At 34.0% G+C, this 23,380-nt stretch overlaps 2 protein-coding genes across 2 annotated transcripts in view; both read left to right on the top strand.

The window, feature by feature from the left end:
- Positions 1 to 6,625, top strand: part of scamp3 (secretory carrier membrane protein 3) — a 15,606-nt gene extending 8,981 nt beyond the window's left edge. The window contains exons 5-9 of the mRNA XM_073821666.1: positions 825 to 953; positions 3,665 to 3,824; positions 4,776 to 4,877; positions 5,009 to 5,126; positions 5,472 to 6,625. Coding sequence (XP_073677767.1) covers positions 825 to 953; positions 3,665 to 3,824; positions 4,776 to 4,877; positions 5,009 to 5,126; positions 5,472 to 5,621 — 659 coding nt within the window. The 3' untranslated portion in view covers positions 5,622 to 6,625. The remainder of the gene's footprint in view (positions 1 to 824; positions 954 to 3,664; positions 3,825 to 4,775; positions 4,878 to 5,008; positions 5,127 to 5,471) is intronic.
- Positions 6,626 to 8,093: 1,468 nt separating this feature from the next.
- rnf115b (ring finger protein 115b) lies at positions 8,094 to 21,946 on the top strand. Its single transcript, XM_073822145.1, has 9 exons — positions 8,094 to 8,174; positions 8,966 to 9,024; positions 9,552 to 9,630; positions 10,959 to 11,191; positions 13,354 to 13,422; positions 13,688 to 13,760; positions 13,990 to 14,083; positions 17,907 to 18,022; positions 19,699 to 21,946. Exons 1-9 carry the CDS (start codon positions 8,094 to 8,096, stop codon positions 19,828 to 19,830), a joined length of 936 nt encoding a protein of 311 aa, XP_073678246.1. The 3' UTR covers positions 19,831 to 21,946.
- The last annotated feature ends 1,434 nt before the right edge of the window (positions 21,947 to 23,380 follow it).

Raw genomic sequence — 23,380 nt, 5'->3', positions numbered from 1 at the left:
ATCTTGATGACAGTGGGGTGAGTACATTATCTGTGAATTTTTGGTTCTGGAAGTGAACTAATCCTTCAAATGTAAATGAAACTTCTAGAACCCACAGTGAAATTCCCCTAACTCTTGTCTTAGGTTTGCAGCTGGCATTTCAGTGGTTTGGCATTTTCTGAAACATTATGGAAGAGTTTTGATTAAAAGTATTCCAGCTATTAAAAGAGTGAAGTACTGTGAGCTCCATTTGCACATTTAACCATATTCAAATCCACTTTTGGTTAAACAATTTTACACAATTCTACAAATTTTCAATGCAGAAAATGGGACAGGCAATCTTTTTTTTTTTTTTTTTTTTTTTTTTTTTTTTTTTAGAATTAGAGGCTTCATTTCAGTCAAGATTAGAAGCGTAACACTCTTTTTCCTCTACAGTTTTTTTTTGTTCACTCCATTTACACTTTTTCAAATCCTGAAAAAGAATCTGCACAAAAGAGAGCAATGTATTGTGGGAATAGAAAAGGAATTTATATGTAAAAGATGACGAGATAGATGAATTGGCATTAAAAAAGTGTATTTTAAGAACTGAACAGATTATTTAGATGGACTTCTGAAATTGTTGGTCAGGACTACAATGAAGGTGGATAGATGAATGAGTGCTGAATGAGAGAGGAGGGGACAAAGAAACGGAACGGTTAAAAAGATGACAGTGATTAATGGATGGTATTTTCAAAGGAGTTAGATTTAGACCTTGGCGGTAATGAACAAGACATTAATGGAGTGATGCTAGCGGATGTGATTGATGAATGGGGAAATGAATCTCTTTCTGTGTCCTTCTCCCTCAGCTCGTCAGAATAATTGGCCCCCATTGCCCTCCTTCTGCCCGGTGGGACCGTGCTTCTATCAGGACATTAATGTGGAGATTAGCCAAAGCTTCCAGCGCACTGTCACCACCATGTACTACTACTGGATGTGTAAGTTTGCTCTGCTTAATGTGTCTTTTACAGGGTGTGGGTGGTTCTGGTTTGTATCTGTCCTCCATCATTTTTAGTAAACACTTGAGTTATGAATTTATCCTGCGTGCTTTCATCTGTTAAACTGAAATTGTTAGTCTTCTCTGTAGTGATTGACCAATATGTTGGCCAGACTCATTAATCGTGAATCTCAAAAGCATTGTCAGTGGACATTTTTTAGTAAACACTGGGTGAAATGAATGTTTATTTAAAATGGTAGTTCATCCAGAAATTGTTTTATGAACTCATTAAGTCGTAACTTATTCATTAACTCACCCTCATGTGATTTTTGATGTGAAAAGATACCTTTTATGAAAACTTCAAATAATACACATAAAGGTTTTATGTAATTGTTTTTATATAAGTATAGCCATATATATATATATATATATATATATATATTATATATATATATATATATATGTCAAGTCCGAAATGATTCATACCCCTGGCAAATTCTGACTTAAAGTTACTTTTATTCAACCAGCTATTTTTTTTTGACCGGAAATGACACAGGCTTCTCCCAAAATGTAATAAGACGATGTACAAGAGGTATTATTGTGGAAAAAAATATTTTTCAGCTTTTATTTACATTTGAACAAGAAGTGGCATGTCCAAAATTATTTATATCCTTTGCAAACTGTCACAGTCTATGGGAAAATCCAAAGTTCTATACCCATTCCAAATAGTCCAAGCTGTTCTAAAGCATCCTAATTACCCTGATTCATTGGGAACAGCTGTTTTAAGCAACTCAACAGGTGAAAAACAGAAGCTCTCTGCTGTTGCTTTGTGGACAGTCATGGCTAAGACAAAGGAGCTCACTGAGGACCTGCGGCTGTGCTTTGTGGCTGCTCACAAGTCAGGAAAGGGCTATAAGACCATATCTAAATGTTTTGAAGTTCCAGTGGCTACAGTGCAAAGGAGGACATGGTCGGAAGCCAAAAGTGACACCTGTGCTGGCCAGGAGGATAGTGAGAGAGGTAAAAAGGAATCCAAGGATCACCACCAAGGCCATCCTGATGAATCTGGGCTCTGCTGGTGGCAACATCTCAAGGCAGACAGTCCAACGGACACTACACACCGCTGGGTTCCATGGACGCAGACCAAGGAGGACACCACTTCTCCAGATAAGGCACACAAAAGCCCATTTGGCCTTTGTAAATGCTCATCTGGCAAAGAAGACGACTTTTAGTCTTCTGTTTTATGGTCAGATGAAACAAAAATGGAATTGTTTGGCCACAATGATGTAGCCTTCATTTGGCGTAAAAAAGGAGAAGCCTTCAACCCTAAGAACACCATTCCCACTGTCAAACATGGTGGTGGGAACCTAATGTTTTAGTGGTGTTTGTCATTCGGTGGACCAGGGAACCTAATCACAGTAAACGGCACCATGAAAAAGGAACAATACATCAAAATTCTCAACAACAACATCAGGCAGTCTGCAGAGAAACTTGGCCTTGGGCACCAGTGGACATTTCAGAGTCGGAGCTCATCGCTAAAGATGAATGGGCAAAAATACCAGTGGAGACATGCAAAAAGCTGGTCAGCAATTATAGGAAGCGTTTGGTTGCTGTAATAGCCAATAAAGGCTTTTCTATTGATTATTGAGAAGGGTATGAATAATTTCAGACATGCCACTTTTTAAAAAAAAATGTAAATAAAAGATGAATAATAATTTTTCCACAATAATGCCTCTTGTACATCATCTTATTATCTTCTGGGAGATGTCTGTGTCATTTCTAATAAAAAAAACCAACTTGCTGGTTGAATAAAAGTAATAAAAGTTTAAGTCAGAATTTGCTAGGGGTATGAATAGTTCCGTGCTTGACTGTGTGTGTGTGTGTGTGTGTGTGTGTATGTATATGTATATATATATATATATATATATATATATATATATATATATATATATATATATATATATATATATATCTCCACACTTACCATCATATTGTTCCAAATGACGATTTATGTGTTAATGAAAGAGATCGCATGGGTTCAGAAGGACATAATGGTGATTAAATTATGACAGAATTGTCGTTTTTGGTTGAACTTTTCTTTTAGTTTTCGCAATTTTGTGTATCATTAAATTGTATTATGTATTACATATGAGCTAGCTGGTTGGGTTAAATGTTTTTACCCAACATGCTGGTTTGTCAGCTATTGTTTAAAAATTATTATATTGCTGGCTTAAAATGGGCTGGAAATTAAAAATCACACAGAATTATAGAGGCAACAGCAATACTCAAAAGATGAACATTTATTATTAAGCAAGAACATAAATTATAAGACAAATTGAATATATTTGGGTGAATATACAGCATATTAATTGTATACAAAAGAACCACTCTCTCCTGTAGAGGATGCCAAAAGCCTGTGCTCTGACTATAACTCAACAGCTGGGTTGTTTCTTCAACCCAACAGCTGGGTAGAAAAAATAAACCAGCTGCTTAGTTAGAGAAAAACTACCCAGCACCTGGGTAAAAAAAATATTAAAGATAACCCAATAAAATGACCCAACAAGCTGAACCCATCATTTTTTAGAGTGTAGTATAAGCATATTGGTCAGCCACTACTTCAGTATATTACTTGGCTTGCTAGTCTACAGTCTTCCTTTGTACTTGTTTTTCTCTCTCTTTTTACCCACTTCTCTCATCTTTTTTTTCTTGTAGTCACAGCATGCACTTTGCTCTTTAACCTCATCTCCTCTTTGGCTATGTTCTGTGCGGACCCCATCAATGGAGTTGGTTTCGGCCTTGCCATACTCTGGTTTCTCCTCTTCACCCCCTGCTCCTTTGTTTGTTGGTACAGGCCTGTGTACAAAGCCTTCAGGTACGTACCACTGTGGTCTCTCGCTGAGGGTGGGACACCTATTTTTTTTTTTATTTGTAGCAAACCTATTTTAGCAATACTCAGGTATTAAGTGCATTTAAATGAAAATTAGCTGAAAGTTAATGTTTGTTTATTCATTGGAACAGATTTGGAGAAATTTAGCATTGCGTCACTTGCTCACCAATAGATCCTCTGGAGTGAATGGTGTCATCAGAATGAGCCAAACAGCTGATAAATAGTTGATTAACAGTAGTCTGCAAGTAATCTTGTCTGAATTAGAAACGAAACATGCACAGATTAAGCATTGTTTATGAAAACAGTCCAAAACCGTTCTAAAGAAATATGTCAATGGATTTACAGGGGATTTAAGGTTTACAGGTTTAAACTTGGAGGTTTAAAGTTAAAGCATCTTAATGATGGATTTGTATCTTAGTAAGACACAGCTTTTCACTTCACAAGACATTAATTGATTGACTGGTGTGGTGTGGATTATTGAAATGTTTTTATCAGTTGTTTGGAGTCTCATTCTGACGGCACCCATTCACTGCAGATAATCTGCAAGTGAGCAAGTGATGTAATGCTAATTTTCTCCAAATCTGTTCTGATTAAGAAACAAAACTCATCTGCGTCTTGGCCTGAGGGTGAGCACGTTTTAAACACATTTTTATGTTTGTGTGAACTATTCCTTGAAGGGCATTAAGTGTCATTATTTCTGCTTATTACTGAATAAACTTTGGCATAAAACTTTAGTGATTCCTCAAATTATGCAGATTTCAGACAGTTTTTGCCTGCTCGATGACAAAACGAGAGGAAAATAATTATGAAAATGTATTATAGTTTGTTATACCATTATTTTAACATTTTTAAGACACAGATACAGCTTTTTTTAAACGCAGCCAAATGTTTTCAGACATAATGAACTGGTCATTGTGCGCTTCTGTTTCTCAACAGGAGTGACAGTTCCTTCAACTTCTTTGCCTTTTTCTTCATCTTCTTTGCTCAACTGGTGCTTTATGTTATCATGACTATCGGTATCCCTGGCTGGGGCTTCAGGTGAGCATGACAAAACAGACACATATGTACAAATTTGGTTACTAACCCGTTTATCGTCATTTAGTGTCATTCCATACTTACGAATTTGTTTGGTCTTTAAAATCTCTCTTTCTCTCCCATTTGTGTCACAGTGGGTGGATCGTGAGTTTAGCCGCTCTTACCAAGAACAAGGCAGTGGGTGGGATCATGATAATAAACGCTGTGCTTTTCACCGCTCAGGCGGCCATGGGAGTGGTGTTGCTCAAGAGGGTAAATCACAAATAACAGCATCCATTGGCAGGCAAATTAGGAATATAATCTTAAAGGACTGGTTCACTTTTAGAATAAAAATTTCCTGATTTTTTTACCTGAAGTCATATACACTTAGAATACCTGGAGGGTGAGTAAATAATGGGCTAATTTAAATTTTTGGGAGAACTAACCCTTCAATGATGTTTTAAATGCAGACTAGTCTGTTTTAAATCAAATAAATGCAGCCTTGGAGAAAATAACAGACTTTAAAAATCCAACCCCAAACGTTTGAGCATTAATGTAGAATGTTGACTCATTATATTGATCTGTTGAATGCTGATTTTTCACATCTTCTCCCATCAGGTTCATTCTATGTACAGGCAGACTGAAGCAAGCTTTGAGAAGGCCCAGGCTGAGTTTGCTACTGGTGTGCTTTCCAATCAGGCAGTGCGCCAGGCAGCCACCAATGCCACAGTTTCTGCCGCACAAGGCGCTTTTACCGCACCCCGGTAGAGAGAGCTGAATGAAAGAAAAGAAATAAGGTTGAAGAACCTGCTTACACAGCCTTGAGACAAAGTGACTTATTCTAGCACTGGCCGAGTCAGAAACCAACGCACTTACCCTAGACCCCTCTTGCATGCATGTCAAAACACACAAACTCAAATGATGGTAAACATTAGATTTCTTTTTATATTCATTGGTCTTGCTGAGCATAAGGCTGTTAGTTTGGACATGCAAAAAGGATCTAGGTATTGGTTGATTTCAATGCTGTCTATGAGGATCTATGATCAACTAATATAGTCTTTCCATTTATATGCTAGAAAAAGTCACTTAAATAATTTGTTCCCCAGGTTTTGGCTTAGAATTCTGAAGCTTGTAAGTGTAAGGTACAGCAGCCTTGCAGATTCAACAAAGACGTGCCACATTCTGCCTTTGCTTTTCCCTTGACTTCTTTCTTTCTGTGTAAATAGCTGTACATGGCAAGGAAAGGGATAATTTCGTTGCTCTAGAATGGAGGTTACTACTTAGAACCTGTGAAGTTTAACTTGCCAAATGTCAAAGAGAGAAATCCCGTATCATATTTTAGAGATTCATGATTTGGTTTATTAGTCTGTTGGCGGATGGATTTCTTGCTTTGACCTTTATTTATGAAAAAGCATGTTTTGATGCAGCTTAAACTACTGTATGTAGCTCTTTGCAGTTATACACGACTAATGTTTTATTTTCATGAGTTGAGGCAGTCAAACTTCATACCTTGATATAAAACTCACTATTTCTTATCAAAATGTGGTAGCGGAGATTGGTGCGGTTATCAGTGGCCAACATATCTGACTTGCTTTTGTGATTTGTAACTTTCTTTTTTTTGTAATTTCAATCTAACGTTTTGTCTAACACTATAGGATATACCTAAATGGAAGTATTACTTGGTTGTTTTACTGTTATTGTATTGCTGCTGTATGTTCTTGTAACTGTCACTGTGTTATTTGTTTTATTAAAGGTCATAAATATGCATCTTATATAGTGCCTTTGCACTTGCTATATATTAAACAACGATAGTCCCGCCCCAAACTGACACTATTGACAGAGTCATTATCTCATTTTCTGATAGGCTAGTGCACAGGCCTCAGATTTTTTTAAATTATTATTATTTTTTTTTTTAAATACCAATCAAAAGTTTTTGAACAGTAAGATATTATATTTTATATATTATATTTTATTTTATTATATATACTAATATTTTTTAAGAAGTCTCTTCTGCTCACCAAGCCTGCATTTATTTGATCCAAAATACAGCAAAAGTTGTAATATTGTGAAATAATTTTACTATTTAAAATAACTGCTTTCTATTTGAATATTAATATTTTGAAATGTAATTAATTCCTGTGATCAAAGCTAATTTTTTAGCATCATTACTCTAGTCATTAGTGTCACATGATCCTTTAGAAATCATTCTAATATTCTGATTTGCTCTTCAAGAAACATTTATTATTATTATCATTATCAATATTTAAAACAGTTTAGTACATTTTTTTCTAGATTCTTTGATTAATAGAAAGATCCAAAGATCAGCATGTATCTAAAATAAGCTTTTGTACATTATGTGCCATACTATTCAAAAGCTTGGAGTCGGAATATATGTATGTGTATATATATATATATATACACACATATATACACAGAGAGAGAGAGAGAGGAAATTTAGGTAGAGGAAATTAATTTCGCTCAAGATTTTTTTTATTTATTTATTTATTTATTTTTTATTTAGCAGGGATACTTTAAATTGATTAAAAGTGATGATGGGGATCTATTTCAGATAAAATGCTGCTCTTCTGAAATTTCTATTCATCAAAAAAAAAACTGAATTCTACTCAGGTCTTTTAAACATAATAATAATAATAATAATAATAATAACAAATGTTTGTGAGCAGCAAATCAGAATATTATAATTTTGAAGGAGTAATTATGCTAAAAATTCAGTTTTGAAAGCACAGGAATAAATTACATTTTACAATATATTCAAATAGAAAGCAGTTATTTTAAATATTAAAAAATATTTCAAAATGCTACTGTTTTTCCTGTACTTTGGATCAAATAAATGCAGGCTTGGTGACCAGAAAAGCAGCAGAGAATTCTTTAAAAACTTTTGACTGGTAGTGTATATTTTTCTTTTGTTGTTGTTTTACAAATATCTCATTATATAAGTCATTCTATATTTGTTTTAATGTCTAATGCAAGTTTTTGAAATGAAACAGTCAGGTAGAGGAAAATTCGATTTGGTATTTGATATTTCGTTTCACTTTCTTTCAAGAAATGAATATAAATACTACTATGTTTTAAAATTCATTTGTCGAATTAATAATGAAGCTCTACCGGTTTGGAAACTCGTCGATATCAAGTAGCCTTATTGAAACGACGCATCTCCTTGACAACGGACGCTCCTTTCCAAGTGCGACGCGTAACGTCATTCTTCTATAGTGAGTGAAGATGGCGGAGGCCGCTGCTGCTGCTCCACGACACCGGTTCTTCTGTCATTGCTGTAAAGGTGAAATCGACCCAAAGCTGCCTGTAAGTACACAGCAACACTTCCTTAACCGCCATTCATTCGTTTTGTGTGCTTACCCCGTAATACGCCTCAACGCAACTAACTTCCTTAAGTTTTCCTTCTTAGTGATAACTTAGAAGTAGAAGTAGTCTACTAACTTACAGTACTGGATATGTTTCATATACATGTAGTGTTAGTTTAAGATTACGCGCATTGGTATAATGCCACGGGAATGTGGTTCACGCAGCTAAACGTTTTAAGGAGTGCGTGATGAGTGCCATGGTTGCGAGGAATTCAGTATCCAAGTTTGGGAGTTAACGTTACACTGATGCCAAATTTAGCACAGCCTCGACCGTCTGCAACCCTGTTCAAGTAGAAACACAAATGTAGTACATTGATTAGCAGGTGTAAGGGACCTGGATAGGTTTGTCTGACACAAAGGTGCATGCTTGCACGTCATATAATAATAATAATATACGTGAAATGTATTCCTCCAATCTAAAATTATAATATCAACGGTTTTTGGTAATATCTGTAAGGTAAACAAGTAAAGATACTACAAAAAGGTAGATTATAACTGAAAGGTTGAACTGTATTCTCAAGACAAGTTGTCACGTGTTTTAATGATTTTATTTTATGCTATTAAACACATGGCAAGTCCTTTTTTTTTCTAAAAATCTTAAAGTTAACATTAGAATTTGGAGCAAATTTGTTCAGGACTGATATCTAATTTATGATAACCTATAAAACATTACAGATAAACATTTTTACATCTAATGTATGTATACCTAATAATGTACTTGTGTTTGAACAGGAATATGTTTGTCCCAGATGTGAATCTGGTTTCATTGAAGAGGTGTCAGAAAACTCAAGGTTAGTTTTGCTATTATGTCTGTAACTAATGATCAAGACCAAAATGTTTTGTATTACTGTAATTCCATAAATCTCTGTTTACTCAATTTAGACTATATGTGACCCTGGACCACAAAACCAGTCAATGAAATATAATAAATATGAATAAGATTTCTATTGATGTATGGTTTGTTAGGATACAACAATATAAGATACAACTATTTGAAAATCTGGAATCTGAGGGTGCAAAAAAATCTAAACATTGAGAAAATCACCTTTAAAGTTGTCCAAATAAAGTTCTTAGCAATGCATATTACTTTGATATATTTACGGTTGGAAATTTACAAAGTATCTTCATGGAACATGATCTTTAGTTAATATCCTACTGATTTTTGGCATAAAGAAAAATTATTTTGACCCATACAATGTATTTTTGGCTATTGCTACAAATATGTGCTGCATAAGACTCGTTTTGTGGTCCAGGGTCACATATATCCTTTGTAATTATGATGTTTGGTATTTAAAATGATTAAAACATGTTTCAATAGTCTTCTTCAGAGTCGTGATGGCGCTGTTGCTGGTTCTGCCGCTGTAGGTGGTGATGACATGGCCTCACAGTTTGCAGAGGTATAATTTTTCCCCACAGTCTTCCCATAACTGATTATAACAGAAGCATATATATATTATCATTTAGTAAAACTAAAACTGTGAAACCTTTTTTGTTAACTGATATAAAGTTGAACCTTGTTAACTGAAATAATTTAGGTAATTAAAGCAATAAAACAATTGAAATTAAAGTTAAAACTAAAATTAAGATGAATTAAACCTAAATTAAAATATTAAAATAAATCAATAAAATCACATTACAGAGTTGCTAAAAATAAACTAAAAGAAAAAAACTGAGAATATAAAAATAAACTACTTCAAATAAACCTTGTACTAGAATAACTGATATATTTTTAGACATTATATATAATTATTAGTTTATTGTAGTTCTTTTTGCAATTTGTATCTAAACTATAAAGTGATTATTTGTATATAAGGAATTTATACACACACTACCAGTCAAAAGTTTTTGAACAGTAAGATTTTTTTATGTTTTTAAAGACGTGTCTACTGCTCACCAAGCCTGCATTTATTTGATCCAAAGTAAATATTTTGACTATTTAAAATAACAATTTTCTATTTGAATATATTTTAAAATTTAATTTATTTCTGTGATCAAATCTGAATTTTTTAGCATCATTATTCCAGTCCTCCAGTCACATGATCCTTCAGAAATCATTCTAATATTCTAATTTGCTGCTCAAAAAACATTTATTATTATTATGTTGAAAACAGCTAAGTAGATTTTTTTCAGGTTTCTTTGATGAATATAGAGTTCAGAAGAACAGCATTTATCTAAAACAAATCTTTGTAACATTATAAATGTCTTTATTATCACTTTTGAGCAATTTAGAGCAGCCTTGCTAAATAAAAGTATTAATTTCTAGAATTTCTCTCCCAAAAAAGAAAAAAATTAATACTGACTACAAACTTTTGAATGATGTAGTGAATAATTCTACAAAAAAAAAAATTCAGATAAATGCTGATCTTTGGATCTTTCTATTCATCAAAGAATCCTGATAAAAATAATAATAATAACACTAATAAATGTTTCTTGAACAGCAAATCAGCATATTCGAATGATTTCTGAGAGATCATATGACACTGAAGACTAGAATTATGATGCTGAAAATGTAGCTTTGATGACAGAAATAAATTACATTTTAAAATATATTCAAATAGAAATAGTTATTTTAAATAGTAAAAATATTTCACAATATTACTGCTTTTGATCGGTAGTGTATATACTATATAAATTTGAATTGCTGGTGTAAAGGAAAGGATTCCTTAAAGGGGATCAGTCATGCTTTTGTTTCTCTATGAAACTTTTGTCTTTTTTTTGCCATTAGCTGTGGCAGCTGCTCTTCATGGAACATTCAGCTCTCCTCTCCGACCCCACCGTCACAGACGCACTCCGCAGGCGTTCAGGGGTCGAGGCAGCAGTTGGTGACCCTGCCTCTGGGACAGTGGGACCTGTAGCGTCTGTGGAGACGTTGTCAGACTGCACAGAGCCTGCGCTCATCCCTCAACAAAACAGCCAGCAGCGAAACTCTAGACTGGATCAGGGGCAGGCTATGGAGGGGTGTGTAATGCCACTTGTGACAGCCGCTGTCTGCTATTAATTCTAGAAGACGGAATATATGATGATCTGTATTTAAAGTTTAACATTCAGTTTCAACATGGTTTATTCATAAATATATATATATATATATTTCTATATATATATAAAAATTTATTTCACTGAGAGAATCTGTTGACAGCTTACAGTTGCAAAATTCATCAGATATTTAGTATATTCATGTTTCTCTTACATTGCACTGAGACTTGCCTAATTTGATTTGATTTGAAAATTCTGTCATGAATTACTCATCCTTATGTTGTTCCAAACCTGTAAGACCTTAAATTATTCATTACTGATTAAGTGTTTTTAAAAACATTTTATAGACAGTTTTCATTGGTCACATACTATTTTCGGGAATCAGTAATTTAAAAAATACTTACGTACAGTCGTGGCCAAAAGTTTTGAGAATTACATAAATATTGGAAATTGGAAAAGTTGCTGCTTAAGTTTTTATAATAGCAATTTGCATATACTGTACTCCAGAATGTTATGAAGAGTGATCAGATGAATTGCGTAGTCCTTCTTTGCCATGAAAATGAACTTAATCCCGAAAAAAAACTTTCCACTGCATTGTTAAGAAGGCTTCAGGGCGTCCAAGAAAGTCCAGTAAGTGCCAGGATCGTCTCCTAAAGAGGATTCAGCTGCGGGATCGGAGTGCCACCTGTGCAGAGCTTGCTCAGGAATGGCAGCAGGCAGGTGTGAGCGCATCTGCACGCACAGTGAGGCCAAGACTTTTGGAAGAAGGCCTGGTGTCAAGAAGGGCAGCAAAGAAGCCACTTCTCTCCAAAAAAAAAAACATCAGGGACAGATTGATCTTCTGTAAAAAGTATGGCGAATGGACTGCTGAGGACTGGGGCAAAGTCATATTCTCAGATGAAGCCTCTTTCCGATTGTTTGGGGCATCTGGAAAAAGGCTTGTCGATAAAAGCCTTTAAAACGTATGAAGTGCTTGTAATTATATTTCAGTACATCACAGAAACAACTGAAACAAAGATCTAAAAGCAGTTTAGCAGCAAACTTTGTGAAAACTAATATTTGTGTCATTCTCAAAACTTTTGGCCACGACTGTATATACAAATGCTAATAAAAAATATTGTTTTAAGATTTGAATTTGCCCCCTTGAGGCAGACAACCTTTTACCTATTAGTTAATAACATTTGCCTAGTCATTTATCTGGTTTAAAAGATAATTCATAGTTTCCACAAAACATGTTAAGCAACATTTATAATAATAAGCAATAATATATAATATTAATAATCATCTGACACTGAAGACTAGAGTAATGACTGCTGAAAATTCAGGAATAAGTGACATTTTCAAACACATGAAAATAGAAAAGCTATTTAAAAATGTAATGATATTTCACAATATTTACTGTTTAAATTATAGTTTAATGTTTTTAATGTAAAGCCTTAAAAACATTTTCAAAAAAATTATCGACCCCAAAATTTACCAGTCAAAAGTTTTTGACCAGTGAGATTTTACATTTCTTTTAAAGATGTCTCTTCTGCTCAGCAAGCCTGCATTTATTTGCCCCAAAGTACAGCAAAAACTTAGAAATTAAGTTAAGAGTAAAATTTAGTAATTAGTAAATTAGTAAAAAATGTTGAAATAATTTGACAATTTAAAATAACGCTTTTCTATTTGAATATATCTTAAAATGTAATTTATTTCTGTGATTTCAAAGCTGATTTTTTAGCATCATTTACTCCAGTCACATGATCCTTTAGAAATCATACTAATATTCTGATTTGCTGCTCAGGAAACATTTAGTATTATTATTATGTTGAAAAAAGCTGAGTAGAATTTGTTCAGGTTTCTTTTATGAATAGAAAGTTCAGAACAACTGCGTTTTCGTAATATTATAAATGTCTTTATCGTCACTTTTGATCAATTTAAGCATCCTTGCTAAATAAATGTACTAATTTCTATAATTTCTTTGCCCAGAAAAATTTTACTGACTCCAAGCTTTTGAATGATATAGTATATATAGTGAAAAATAATAATAACAAATGTTTCTTAAACAGCAAGTATATATGATTAATAAGATGAAAAGCTCGGAAATAATCCTGAATTCACCAAGACTGCAAGACACCAAAACTGATTTTGTCTCTTTAATGAAGGATTGTCCAGCAGTTCCTGGCTGGTCTGTTTTCCAATTCTGACAGTGCTGGTTCTCAAACATCTTCATGGTAAGTTTTGTGGTTAACCTTGATTCTGTGAAGTACAGTATGTTCCTGAAATAACATTCCTGTCAATCAGTCAAACAGATTTAGGGTTTGGCTGGGCTTAAACAATATTCGCTTCAACCCATCACAGTTGTTTGACAGAAATGTTGTTCCTGGACCAACAAAAGATATTCAGCAAGCCCTTTTGTCCCACAAATTCATTCATTTGTATATGTCAAGACAGTACCTACAGATCCATCCAAGTATTTATCAATAACCTGTTCCTCAGGTCTAACATGCTGCACTCAAACCCTGGAGATTACGCTTGGGGACAAGGCGGTTTGGATGTGGTCATCACACAGGTGAGTCACACTGTCGTCTGCTGTCACTGACTTCATCTAGTGATATGACTCATGTCCTTAACCTTTTCAGATTTTTTTGCATCATTGCTCTTCACAGCATTTAGCCTGCTGGCACTTAAATTTGTTCCCTAAAGCTGGAGACAAGCGCATTTTAGATTTTTCTTGTGATAATTAAAGCATTAGACACATCCTGCTCATCAACTGCTGCAGATTTTTTTTTCTCTTCCAGTTGCTTGCTCAGTCTGAAAATACCGGTCCTCCTCCTGCTGAAAAGGGGATGATCTCATCTCTCCCCACCGTTAGCATCTCCTCAGAACAGGCTGGTAAGTTCCCATAATCCTCTGAGTCACCATGCACACTTCATTTTAAGTGCTATAGAGCAAAACAAGGCTGTCTGCATATTTCTGGTCACCTCCAGGAAGCATTTTTCCTGCTTTTCCTGGCAGGCCATTGTAGTGAGTATGATAAATTCGAGAGGGTAAACTGGAAAGTGTTAAAACTTGATGAATACGTACGATTCTGACAGCAGTGCATTGTGTATATGCATATTTATATCAAATGTTTCCAGAGACTCATATTTCCCCCCCTCATGTTATTTATTGCTGAGCTACAAATCAGTTTGTTCATTCAGTTGCAAGTTTTTTAAAGCGATAGTCACCCAAAAGTTAAAATGTTGTCATTTACTCAACCTCAGGTTGTTCCAAACCTGTTTGACTTTAAAAGTAGATATTCTAAAGAATGTTAATAACCAAACAGTTTCAGTTTCTCATTGACTTCCATATGGAAATTAGAGGTCGACCGATATTGGTTTTAGGTTGGACCACACTGGCCGATACCGATTAATTAACCGATAGTTTTTGAAAATGGATACTGAACGGCAACTAAAATAGTGCTCTGCTATTTTTAAAAAAAGTACTAAACCATACTTTGTAAATTAATAAAAATATAAATTTTAATTATATATTGATCATTAAAGTTATTTCATAGTTCATTAATGTTAACAAAATAACACCCTAACAAGGAACACCACTTCTATTCTACAGCTTTCATCAATCTTAGTTGATGTTACAAATGGGCTCATTGTAAAGTGTTATTTCATATAACAGCAGGGGTGGGAATCTTTACATTTTTAACAATACACTGTAAAAAAAGTCCTGTAAAAAACGGTCAAATGACTGGCAGCTATGGCTGCCAAACAAAAACCGTAAAATTAAAGTAAATTATCGTAATTGAAACAAGGAAAAATCAGTAAAATAATGTTTTTTTTTTCTGTAAAACCTTTAATGAAAATTTCAGTAAAATTATTGTTTTTGCACTTTATTTAAATTAAGATATTTTACTGTAATATTACGGTTTTTGTTTGGCAGCCGTAGCTGCCAGTCATTTGACCGTTTTTTTACGAGATTTTTTTTACAGTGTATGTAAAATTGCAGTTTCTATATTTTTTGTTTTTATTTGGAATCTCTGTATGTTAGTACTGCCTTCTTAAAATTAAGATTCAATTTAATTAAGATTTTCAATATCAACTAAATAACCATGCATCACATTCTCAGTTTTCAATATTACTGCACGTGGTTACATTTTCATATACATTTTATATAATTTATTTTGAGCAAAATTTACTTTCTTTTTTTATTATATAAGCAGGCTACTTTTAAAACAATTACTTATTTAAAATAAGTGTTCTTTAAGTATCCGAAAGTTAACAGACAATAGTTATTATTTTTTCTTTTTCGTTTGATTATTACTGATGAGATCATAGACATTGGCTGCTGTAACAGGCTGCATTCAAACGAATGCACAGATCTATTTCGATATATCAGATGTCCTGCTCTGAAAACATAACTGACTGTATGTACTGTACATCAGTTTCTATAAAATTCGAAAATGCAAGTGCATTTAACCGCAAACGCAATCGAGCTTTTTAGGACGAACAAACACAAAGAGCAAGTGAAAGTCTGTCAGTGCGCGAGTTTAGTGCATCTAATAGTACTGCATTACAAACGGCAGAAATGAAGGCACATGTAAAGTAAAAAAACTGCAGGTGGAAGCACTCACTGTCAAGCAAAGCGCACGCGTCTCACAGTGCAAATTCTGTGCAATGAAGCCAGCCGCGATTTAGGTGCTCACGCGTGCCTTGAGGAGAGGATTGCGATGCATTGGATGCAAACCGGGCAAAAGTACAGCGTTGCATTGCGCGGTCAACTCGCAGGTATCTCACACACACACACACACACACACACACACACACACACACACACACACACACACACACACACACACACACACACACACACAGGATGCGTTGCGTGTAGTTCAAGCAGAAATCTAAAACAGTTTATTTAATCACCAAACGGGCAAATATTTACTTCAAGAATGATCAAAAAAGCGGCAAAGATTAGTTTAAACAGATCAAAGAGAAAGAGAAAGTGCGATCTATATTGTTGTAGCCATTTAAGAAAGTGTGTTATCTGTTTTACATATTACGTTTAAATATGATTTGTTTGTGTTTTGTTTCAGTTTAATCTGTTAATTACGAAAGAAGTTTGTGTAATTTGTAAATGTCATAAAGGACGTGGTATGAAGGACGGCAATACACCGGGAGAATTGGAGAGGGTCAGACACAAATTTTGACCACTTCCACCTTTTTATTTGTGGAAAATCCCTTCTTAAACGAATTTCGTTTTGTATAATTTTTATCTTAATTTTTAATACATATTTTTGTTGATCAGTTATTAAAATCAAATAAGAACAAGGAAAATGGCATTGTGAAATAAAGTAAGTAACAAGATGCAAACCCACCATGCTTCCGCGGCCTGAAGAAAAGGCTAAAACATAAATTATAGCTCTATATGAAGCATACAGACTTTATTAGAGCTACAGAAATACGAATTTATCACTTAAATGTACAATACTCAATCTTCCAGCCCAGGGTCAAGCCTTTATAAACATTAACAACAATTTGGGACAGATATGTAATGTAAAACTATGAATGGCGCGCTGTGGCGCAGCAGGATTCTGTTTGCTTTCTCACATCAAGTCTTTAAATCTGCAATTTTGCTGGCTAAGAATATGACCAGCTGGATATAAATCAATGCAAATATATGGTAACAATCCTGACATTAAACATTGGTGTCTGACTATACTCCATGACAGCAGAGCGGATCGTGAGCCGCTTCAGAAAAGAACGCAATCCGGAAAAACTATCGGCATGGATTTTTGCCAATAACCGATAGTTCAGCCAATCAACTATCGGTGCCGATTAATCGGCAAAACCGATACATCGGTCGACCTCTAATGGAAATACAATGGAAGTCAATGGAAGCCGGAACTGTTTGGCAACCAACATTCTTTAAAATGTCTTTCTTTGTGTTCAGCAGAAAAAGAAAAAAGTTTTTAACAACACGAGATTGAGTAAATGATGACAGAATTGTTGCCAATTTTTGTATGGACTGTCTCTTTAAAGCGATGGTTCACCCAAAAATGAAAATTCTGTCATTAATTACTTGCTTTCATGTCATTCCAAACCCACAAACAGAACACAAATAAATATATTTTTGATGAAATCCGAGAGCTTTCTGACCCTGCATAGACAGCAACACAACTGACACGTTCAAGGCTCAGAAAGGTAGTAAGGACATCTTTAAAATAGTCCATGTGACATCAGTGGTTCAACCGTAAAGTTATGAAGTTACGTTTATATTTTTTGTGTGCAAAAAAAAACAAAAAAAAAAAACAACTTTATTCAACAATTTCTTCTCTTCTGTGTCAGTCTTCAACACGCTTCATCAAAAAAAAAAAAAAAAAAGTCATGGATTTGGAACGAAATGAGGGTGAGTAAATGATGACAGAATTTAGATTTTTAGGTGGACTATCTCTTTAAGAAACTTGTAACTGAATAAACAGATTTGCAGCTCAGCAATAAATAATATGAGAGGAAAATATGAGCCTCTGGTAATATTTGATATGAATATGGCATACACACAATGCACTGCTTTTTGAATCGAATTGAATTTTCTTTTTTGGGTGGACTATGCCTTTGATTTCCAACTTTCCATTTCACAGTACATGCAGCACTTGACAGTCGCTGTCTTCTTTTTCTTGCGTGTTCATCCATGCATATTTTTTTCTATGTCTTTCTCACAGCATGCCGGCTGGAATGCCCTGTGTGTAGAGAAGAGTACTCTGAAGGGGAATCTGTCCGACAGTTGCCCTGTCTGCACTGCTTTCACAGCAACTGTATCGTGCCTTGGCTACAACTGGTATAAGTCTAATAAAATGCCCTTAGTGTTGGATCTTTTACAATCAGAGACATTGGTTTTATTTAGTGTTGCTTGTCATAAACACTAGCAGTCAAAAGTTTTTGAACAGTAAGATTTTTAATGTTTTTTTTATGTCTCTTCTGCTCAAGCCTGCATTTATTTAATGTAAAAGACAGCAAAAACAGTAAAATTGTATAAATATTTTTACTATTTGAAATAACTGCTTTTTATTTGAATATATTGTAAAATTATTTTTTATGTGTTGAAAACTACATATTTAACAACATTACTCCAGTCTTCAGTGTCACATGATCCTTCTGAAATCATTCTAATATGCTGATTTGCTGTTCAAGAAACATTTATATTATTATTATCATCAGTATTTAAATTTCAGGATTCTTTGATAAATAGAAAGATCCATAGATCAGCATTTATCTGAAATAAAAAAGCTTTATACATTATAGAAATTAATACTTTAGAATGATTTCTGAAGGATCAAGACTGGAGTAATGATGCTAAAACATCAGCTTTGAAATCACAGGAATAAATTAAATTAAAAATATATTCAAATACAAAACAGTTATTTTAAATAGTAAAACTATTTCAAAATGTTACTGTTTTTGCTGTACTTTGGATCAAATAAATGCAGGCTTGCTGAGCAGAAGAGACTTTTTTCAAAAACATTAAAAATCTTACTGTTCAAAAACTTTTGACTAGTAGTGTATAGTAGCGACCTGGGCATTTACAATAGTTGATTATGCTGTATTTAACTTGCACGCAAAAATGTTTGGAAGGACCTCTAGTGGACAAAGAAAAATATTCTTATTCTAACAGACTAATTAAAGCTCATAGAGCTGGTCAGTTGTGACGTCAACTTGTAGACCAATCCAAAGAGCAATTCCCCCTCGGGAATTTCCAGTGGGTTTTTAAAATGTCAGTTTTCGAATTTACAAGCACAATAAACTTTGTGGTTAACGTTACTTGAACAAACTTTCACATCTTCTCACTGGAGTCACCGCAAACATGAATTTTTGAGGTGGCAGGTTTGAAATGTGCTCAGAAGTTCATGATATTTTAAAAGTACAAGTCATCTAAAACTAAATTATGTGCTAAAATAACCTACACTAGCATTCAAAAGTTTACGGTGGGTAAGATTTTTCAAATGCTTTAAAAAAAAATCTCTTTTGATGACCAGGGCTTCAGTTATTTGATCAAAAATACAATAAAAACAAGAATATTGTGAAATATTATTACAATTTAAAAGAACTGCTTTCTATTTGTATATATTTTAAAATGTATTTTTTTTTCCAGTAATAGCAAAGCTGAATTTTCAGTATCATTACACTCCAGTCTTCAGTGTCACATGATCCTTCAGAAATCATTCTAATATGCTGCTCAAGAAACATTTCTTATTATTATCAATGTTGAAAACAGTTGTGCTACTTAATTTTTTTTTTTTAAGAATTCTTCGATAAAAAGGTTAAAAAACAGCATCTATCCGAAATTGATTTTGTTTGTTAGGCATTATAAATGCCTTTACAATCATTCTGATCAATTTAATATGTCCTTTCTGAATAAAAACATTAATTTCTTTTTTAAAAAGTAGAGTACACAAAAAAAAAAAAATAAGAGAATTAATCTTCTGTCTACATTTTGTGCTTTTTTTATGTTAATAGCACGACACCTGCCCTGTCTGCCGGAAAAGTCTGGATGGTGAAGACCGGGGTTTCCAGCCACAGACAGGACCTCCAGGTGCAATTTCATCACAGACGAATGTAGAGGAACGTAGCACCTTTGAGACTCTTTAGCCTCCTTTTCCTTCCTTTATTATTCTGATCAGTCCAAGACAGGTGATGGAATCACCATAGCTTCATGAAGCCCATAAAAAGATCTTCCTGTCAAGTGCCGTTTATGTCAAAAGACATTTATATTGAGACAGACAAACCTCTTTCAATCAGTGTCTGTCTTATTATATCTACTAATTGTGTTTTTGTTTAGTACAGTTGTGCCCAATGATGTTTACAGTCCAACCTGAGCTTACATATTTCAACTACACTCTTAAAAATAAAGGTTCCAAAAGGGTAAGGTGTTTCTGCTGTGATGCCATAGAAGAACCATTTTTGGTTCCCCGAAGAACCTTTCAGTGAACGGTTTTTAAAAGAACCGTTTTGAAGAACATTTTAAAAATCTAAAGAACCCTTTCAAAAAAGGTTCTATGGATGTTCAAGGTTCTTCTTGTAACCATCAATGCCGATAAAGAACCTTTATTTTTAAAAGTGTAACACAGCGCCCATGTGATACATTTAATCAATTCCAGGTTGGAACAAACTGTCTCTCAGGTGGGCCGCAGGACTGGAGCTCACCAGCACTGAGATAGATGATACAGATGTCTCAGGGGATACAGTTCAAGTTGCATATGCATATTTAATAGCATGGCACACGTTTACCCTATAGCTTCTTCAGAGCTCTCGTTTTAATACCTCACAATGAAATGAGTGCACAGTTCACTTTCCCTTGCCTGTCGACGGATGACATCTGCTCCGCACATGCCTTTGGAGGCATCATAGAAATGCAAAGATTTAGGTACCTGCTCAAGTTTTGCACTGTGAAACGTTTCGTCTGTACTGTACTCGTTTTGGGTTGATAGTTTGCACTGGTGTTTTCTGTTTGATGTCGCTATTTTGAAGATTGGATAGAAAAAAAATCGTATTTATTGTGTTCACATGTTTTAGAGCTATTCTTGATGATCCTCTTGGTGCTTTTGTCCTAATTCTCAGGGTTCCTTGACTGCTTCATATTTTGATTTTAAGACACAGTCCCACTTACAAGAAAGTTCACTTCACAATATGGCTTTTGAACATTTTGAGTGTCTTTTTGAATTTGCAAAATGTTTACAAGAAAAACAATGTTGCATTAAATAGCCAGAAAAAGGCACATGACTTTACACATAAGCCAACCTGTTGCATATTGCACTCTTAAACAAATCAATAAATATGTTATTAAGAGAATTTCTGTTCGTTTTAGGCATCAGAGTGCATGAACTCTGTGGTTTTTGATGGTGATATCTATAATGCAGGGTGGTTGATGGCAATATAATGCTGATATACAATTGAAGTCAAAAGTTTACATACATCTTGCAGAGTCTGTAAAATGTTAATTATTTTACCAAAATAATAGGGATCATACAAAATGCCGTATCGTTTAGGGTGTACTCACTTTTGTTGCCAGCTATTTTGACAATAATGGCTGTATGTTGAGTTATTTTCAGAGGACAGTAAATCTATATTCCTATACAAGCTTCACATTTACTACTTTAAAATATATCAAAGTTTCATTTCTAGTATTGTCCCTTGTGAAGACATACAAAAATGTTTGCTGAAATGTGAGGGGTGTACTCCCTTTTGTGAGATATTCTATCAGCTGTGGATCATTCAGGTAACACAGTATTAATAATCAAGTGTATGGAAACTTTTAAACAGGGTAATTTTTATAAATTCAGCTATTATTTTTCTCTTGTGGACTATATGTAAATGTCTTTTATGTGAAATATCTTATTCAGATCAGTACTAAATAAAGAGTAACATGCATATTGAATGATTCTTCTTATTTTGGTAAAATAATTAACATTTTGCAGATTCTGCAAGGTGTGTGTAAACTTTGACTTCAAATGCATTATAAATAATTCAGCCTGATAATGAAAAATTAGACAAAATTGTATCATTTAGATTTAGAACATTTATTTTACATAATATTTAATAATCTAAGAAAGGCCAAATAATTCATTAAGCCTTGTGTAGGATTAAAGAAGTTACATTATGATTAGTTACTAATCACTAATGTCTTTCTTCTTTAATGAAATTCATACTTTTATTCAGGAAGGATGCATTAAATTGATTAAAAGTGACCGTAAAAAAAAAAAAAAGTCTTATTCTTCAAAGAATCCAGGAAAAATGTATCAGTTTCCAATAAAATATTAAGCAACCATTTTTAACATTGCTCTTCATATGAAATGTTTCTTGGGCAAAAAAATCAGCATATTAGAACTATTTCTGAAGGAACATGTGACACTAAATACAGTAATGGCGCTAAAAATTCAGCTTTGCATCACAGGAATAAATTACATTTTAAAATATATTTAAAAAGTTGTTTAAACATAAAGTTTGCATATTGTGAGAGACAGATTTGCATTATAAACTGATAACAAGTCACATACTGTTTCCATTATTTTGTATGATAAGGAAGCTGCTGGATGCCTAGCTTCCTAATTAATTTCTGTCGTTAATGTGCGACATGTCCCCAAACCATGCAGTCAGATCTCATTTGCAGTTATAAAACAGCAACAGTTAAACTATATAAACAATGAGGTTTGATTTCCATCTGTTTCACCAAGGTCATTTCTGCATTACTAGAAGAAAATAAGTCACGTGATAATGAATATTAATATTTTTTCATGAAGCAATACCCCTGCAATGATAATACCTTGTTATATTAGGCACTTGTGTAAATGCAGATTTGACCAGCCACTTAGATCAATGTCAAAAAATAACTATATGGATTGCGCAACTGGTATTTCACCGTCCCTCCTCCTCCTCCACGCTTGCTCCAAAAGTTCAGTGGGATTTTGTGTGGACGAAGTAAAAGGTCAAATAAAAAGGCAGGTTTCAATATTGTCGTTGCTGCTCTAATGACTGATTTCTGCCCACTCACAGTTACACAACCCTCTCCACAGCTACAGCTCCCATGAGAGTCTCGATATTTCACTGTGGTTAAAGACACGACGCAGGAGCCAGAAATTGTTATAATGGTTGCCCTTTCACAACAGCGCCTGGGATTTTGATTCATCTCACTGACTCTCTTGAATCTGTCAACTAAAAAGATTCATTCGGTAGCCCTTTTAACTCGTTACACCAGTAGGAGGCATCAGTAGTGTGTTTTGTGAATCACTGACTCGTCTACTCAATGATTCGTTAAACAAAAGGGTTGTTCACAAAAAAAGAAACAGTCTTTTTATTATTTATTCATTTGTGTGTATAAAAATATTCAGAGGCCCCAGAGAGTATGTAGCCTATCATACACATTTTGTTCATGTTCTTTGCCTTCATTTTGTTGACTGTCACTTATTTTATCGTTAATCAGCTGAAAAAAGTGATTTCAACCATTTAATTCCTCTGGATTCCAAGGACCGATAACTAAAAAATTGTATTTAACAATAGTTTATAATTCTAGAAGAAGGCTATAAGTTAGGGGAATGTTACATTAACGTTGTAAGTTGCTTTGGATAAAAGAATATTAGGAAAACTTTTCTGGCTAACCAAAAACAAACCTCAAACAAAATAACATTGTGGGAACCTAAAAACT

This window comes from Garra rufa, chromosome 17 (genome assembly GCF_049309525.1).
Source record: "Garra rufa chromosome 17, GarRuf1.0, whole genome shotgun sequence".
Lineage (NCBI taxonomy): Eukaryota > Metazoa > Chordata > Actinopteri > Cypriniformes > Cyprinidae > Garra > Garra rufa.
This window is presented reverse-complemented; position numbering and strand designations above follow the sequence as displayed.

Bases quoted from the DNA above. Each gene is read 5' to 3' on its own strand.
- rnf115b (XM_073822145.1), top strand. From the start codon at position 8,094: ATGGCGGAGGCCGCTGCTGCTGCTCCACGACACCGGTTCTTCTGTCAT. The intron at 11,192-13,353 runs GTGTGTAATGCC...TCTTTAATGAAG, and splicing joins CAGGGGCAGGCTATGGAGGG to GATTGTCCAGCAGTTCCTGG. The intron at 13,423-13,687 runs GTAAGTTTTGTG...CCTGTTCCTCAG, and splicing joins GGTTCTCAAACATCTTCATG to GTCTAACATGCTGCACTCAA.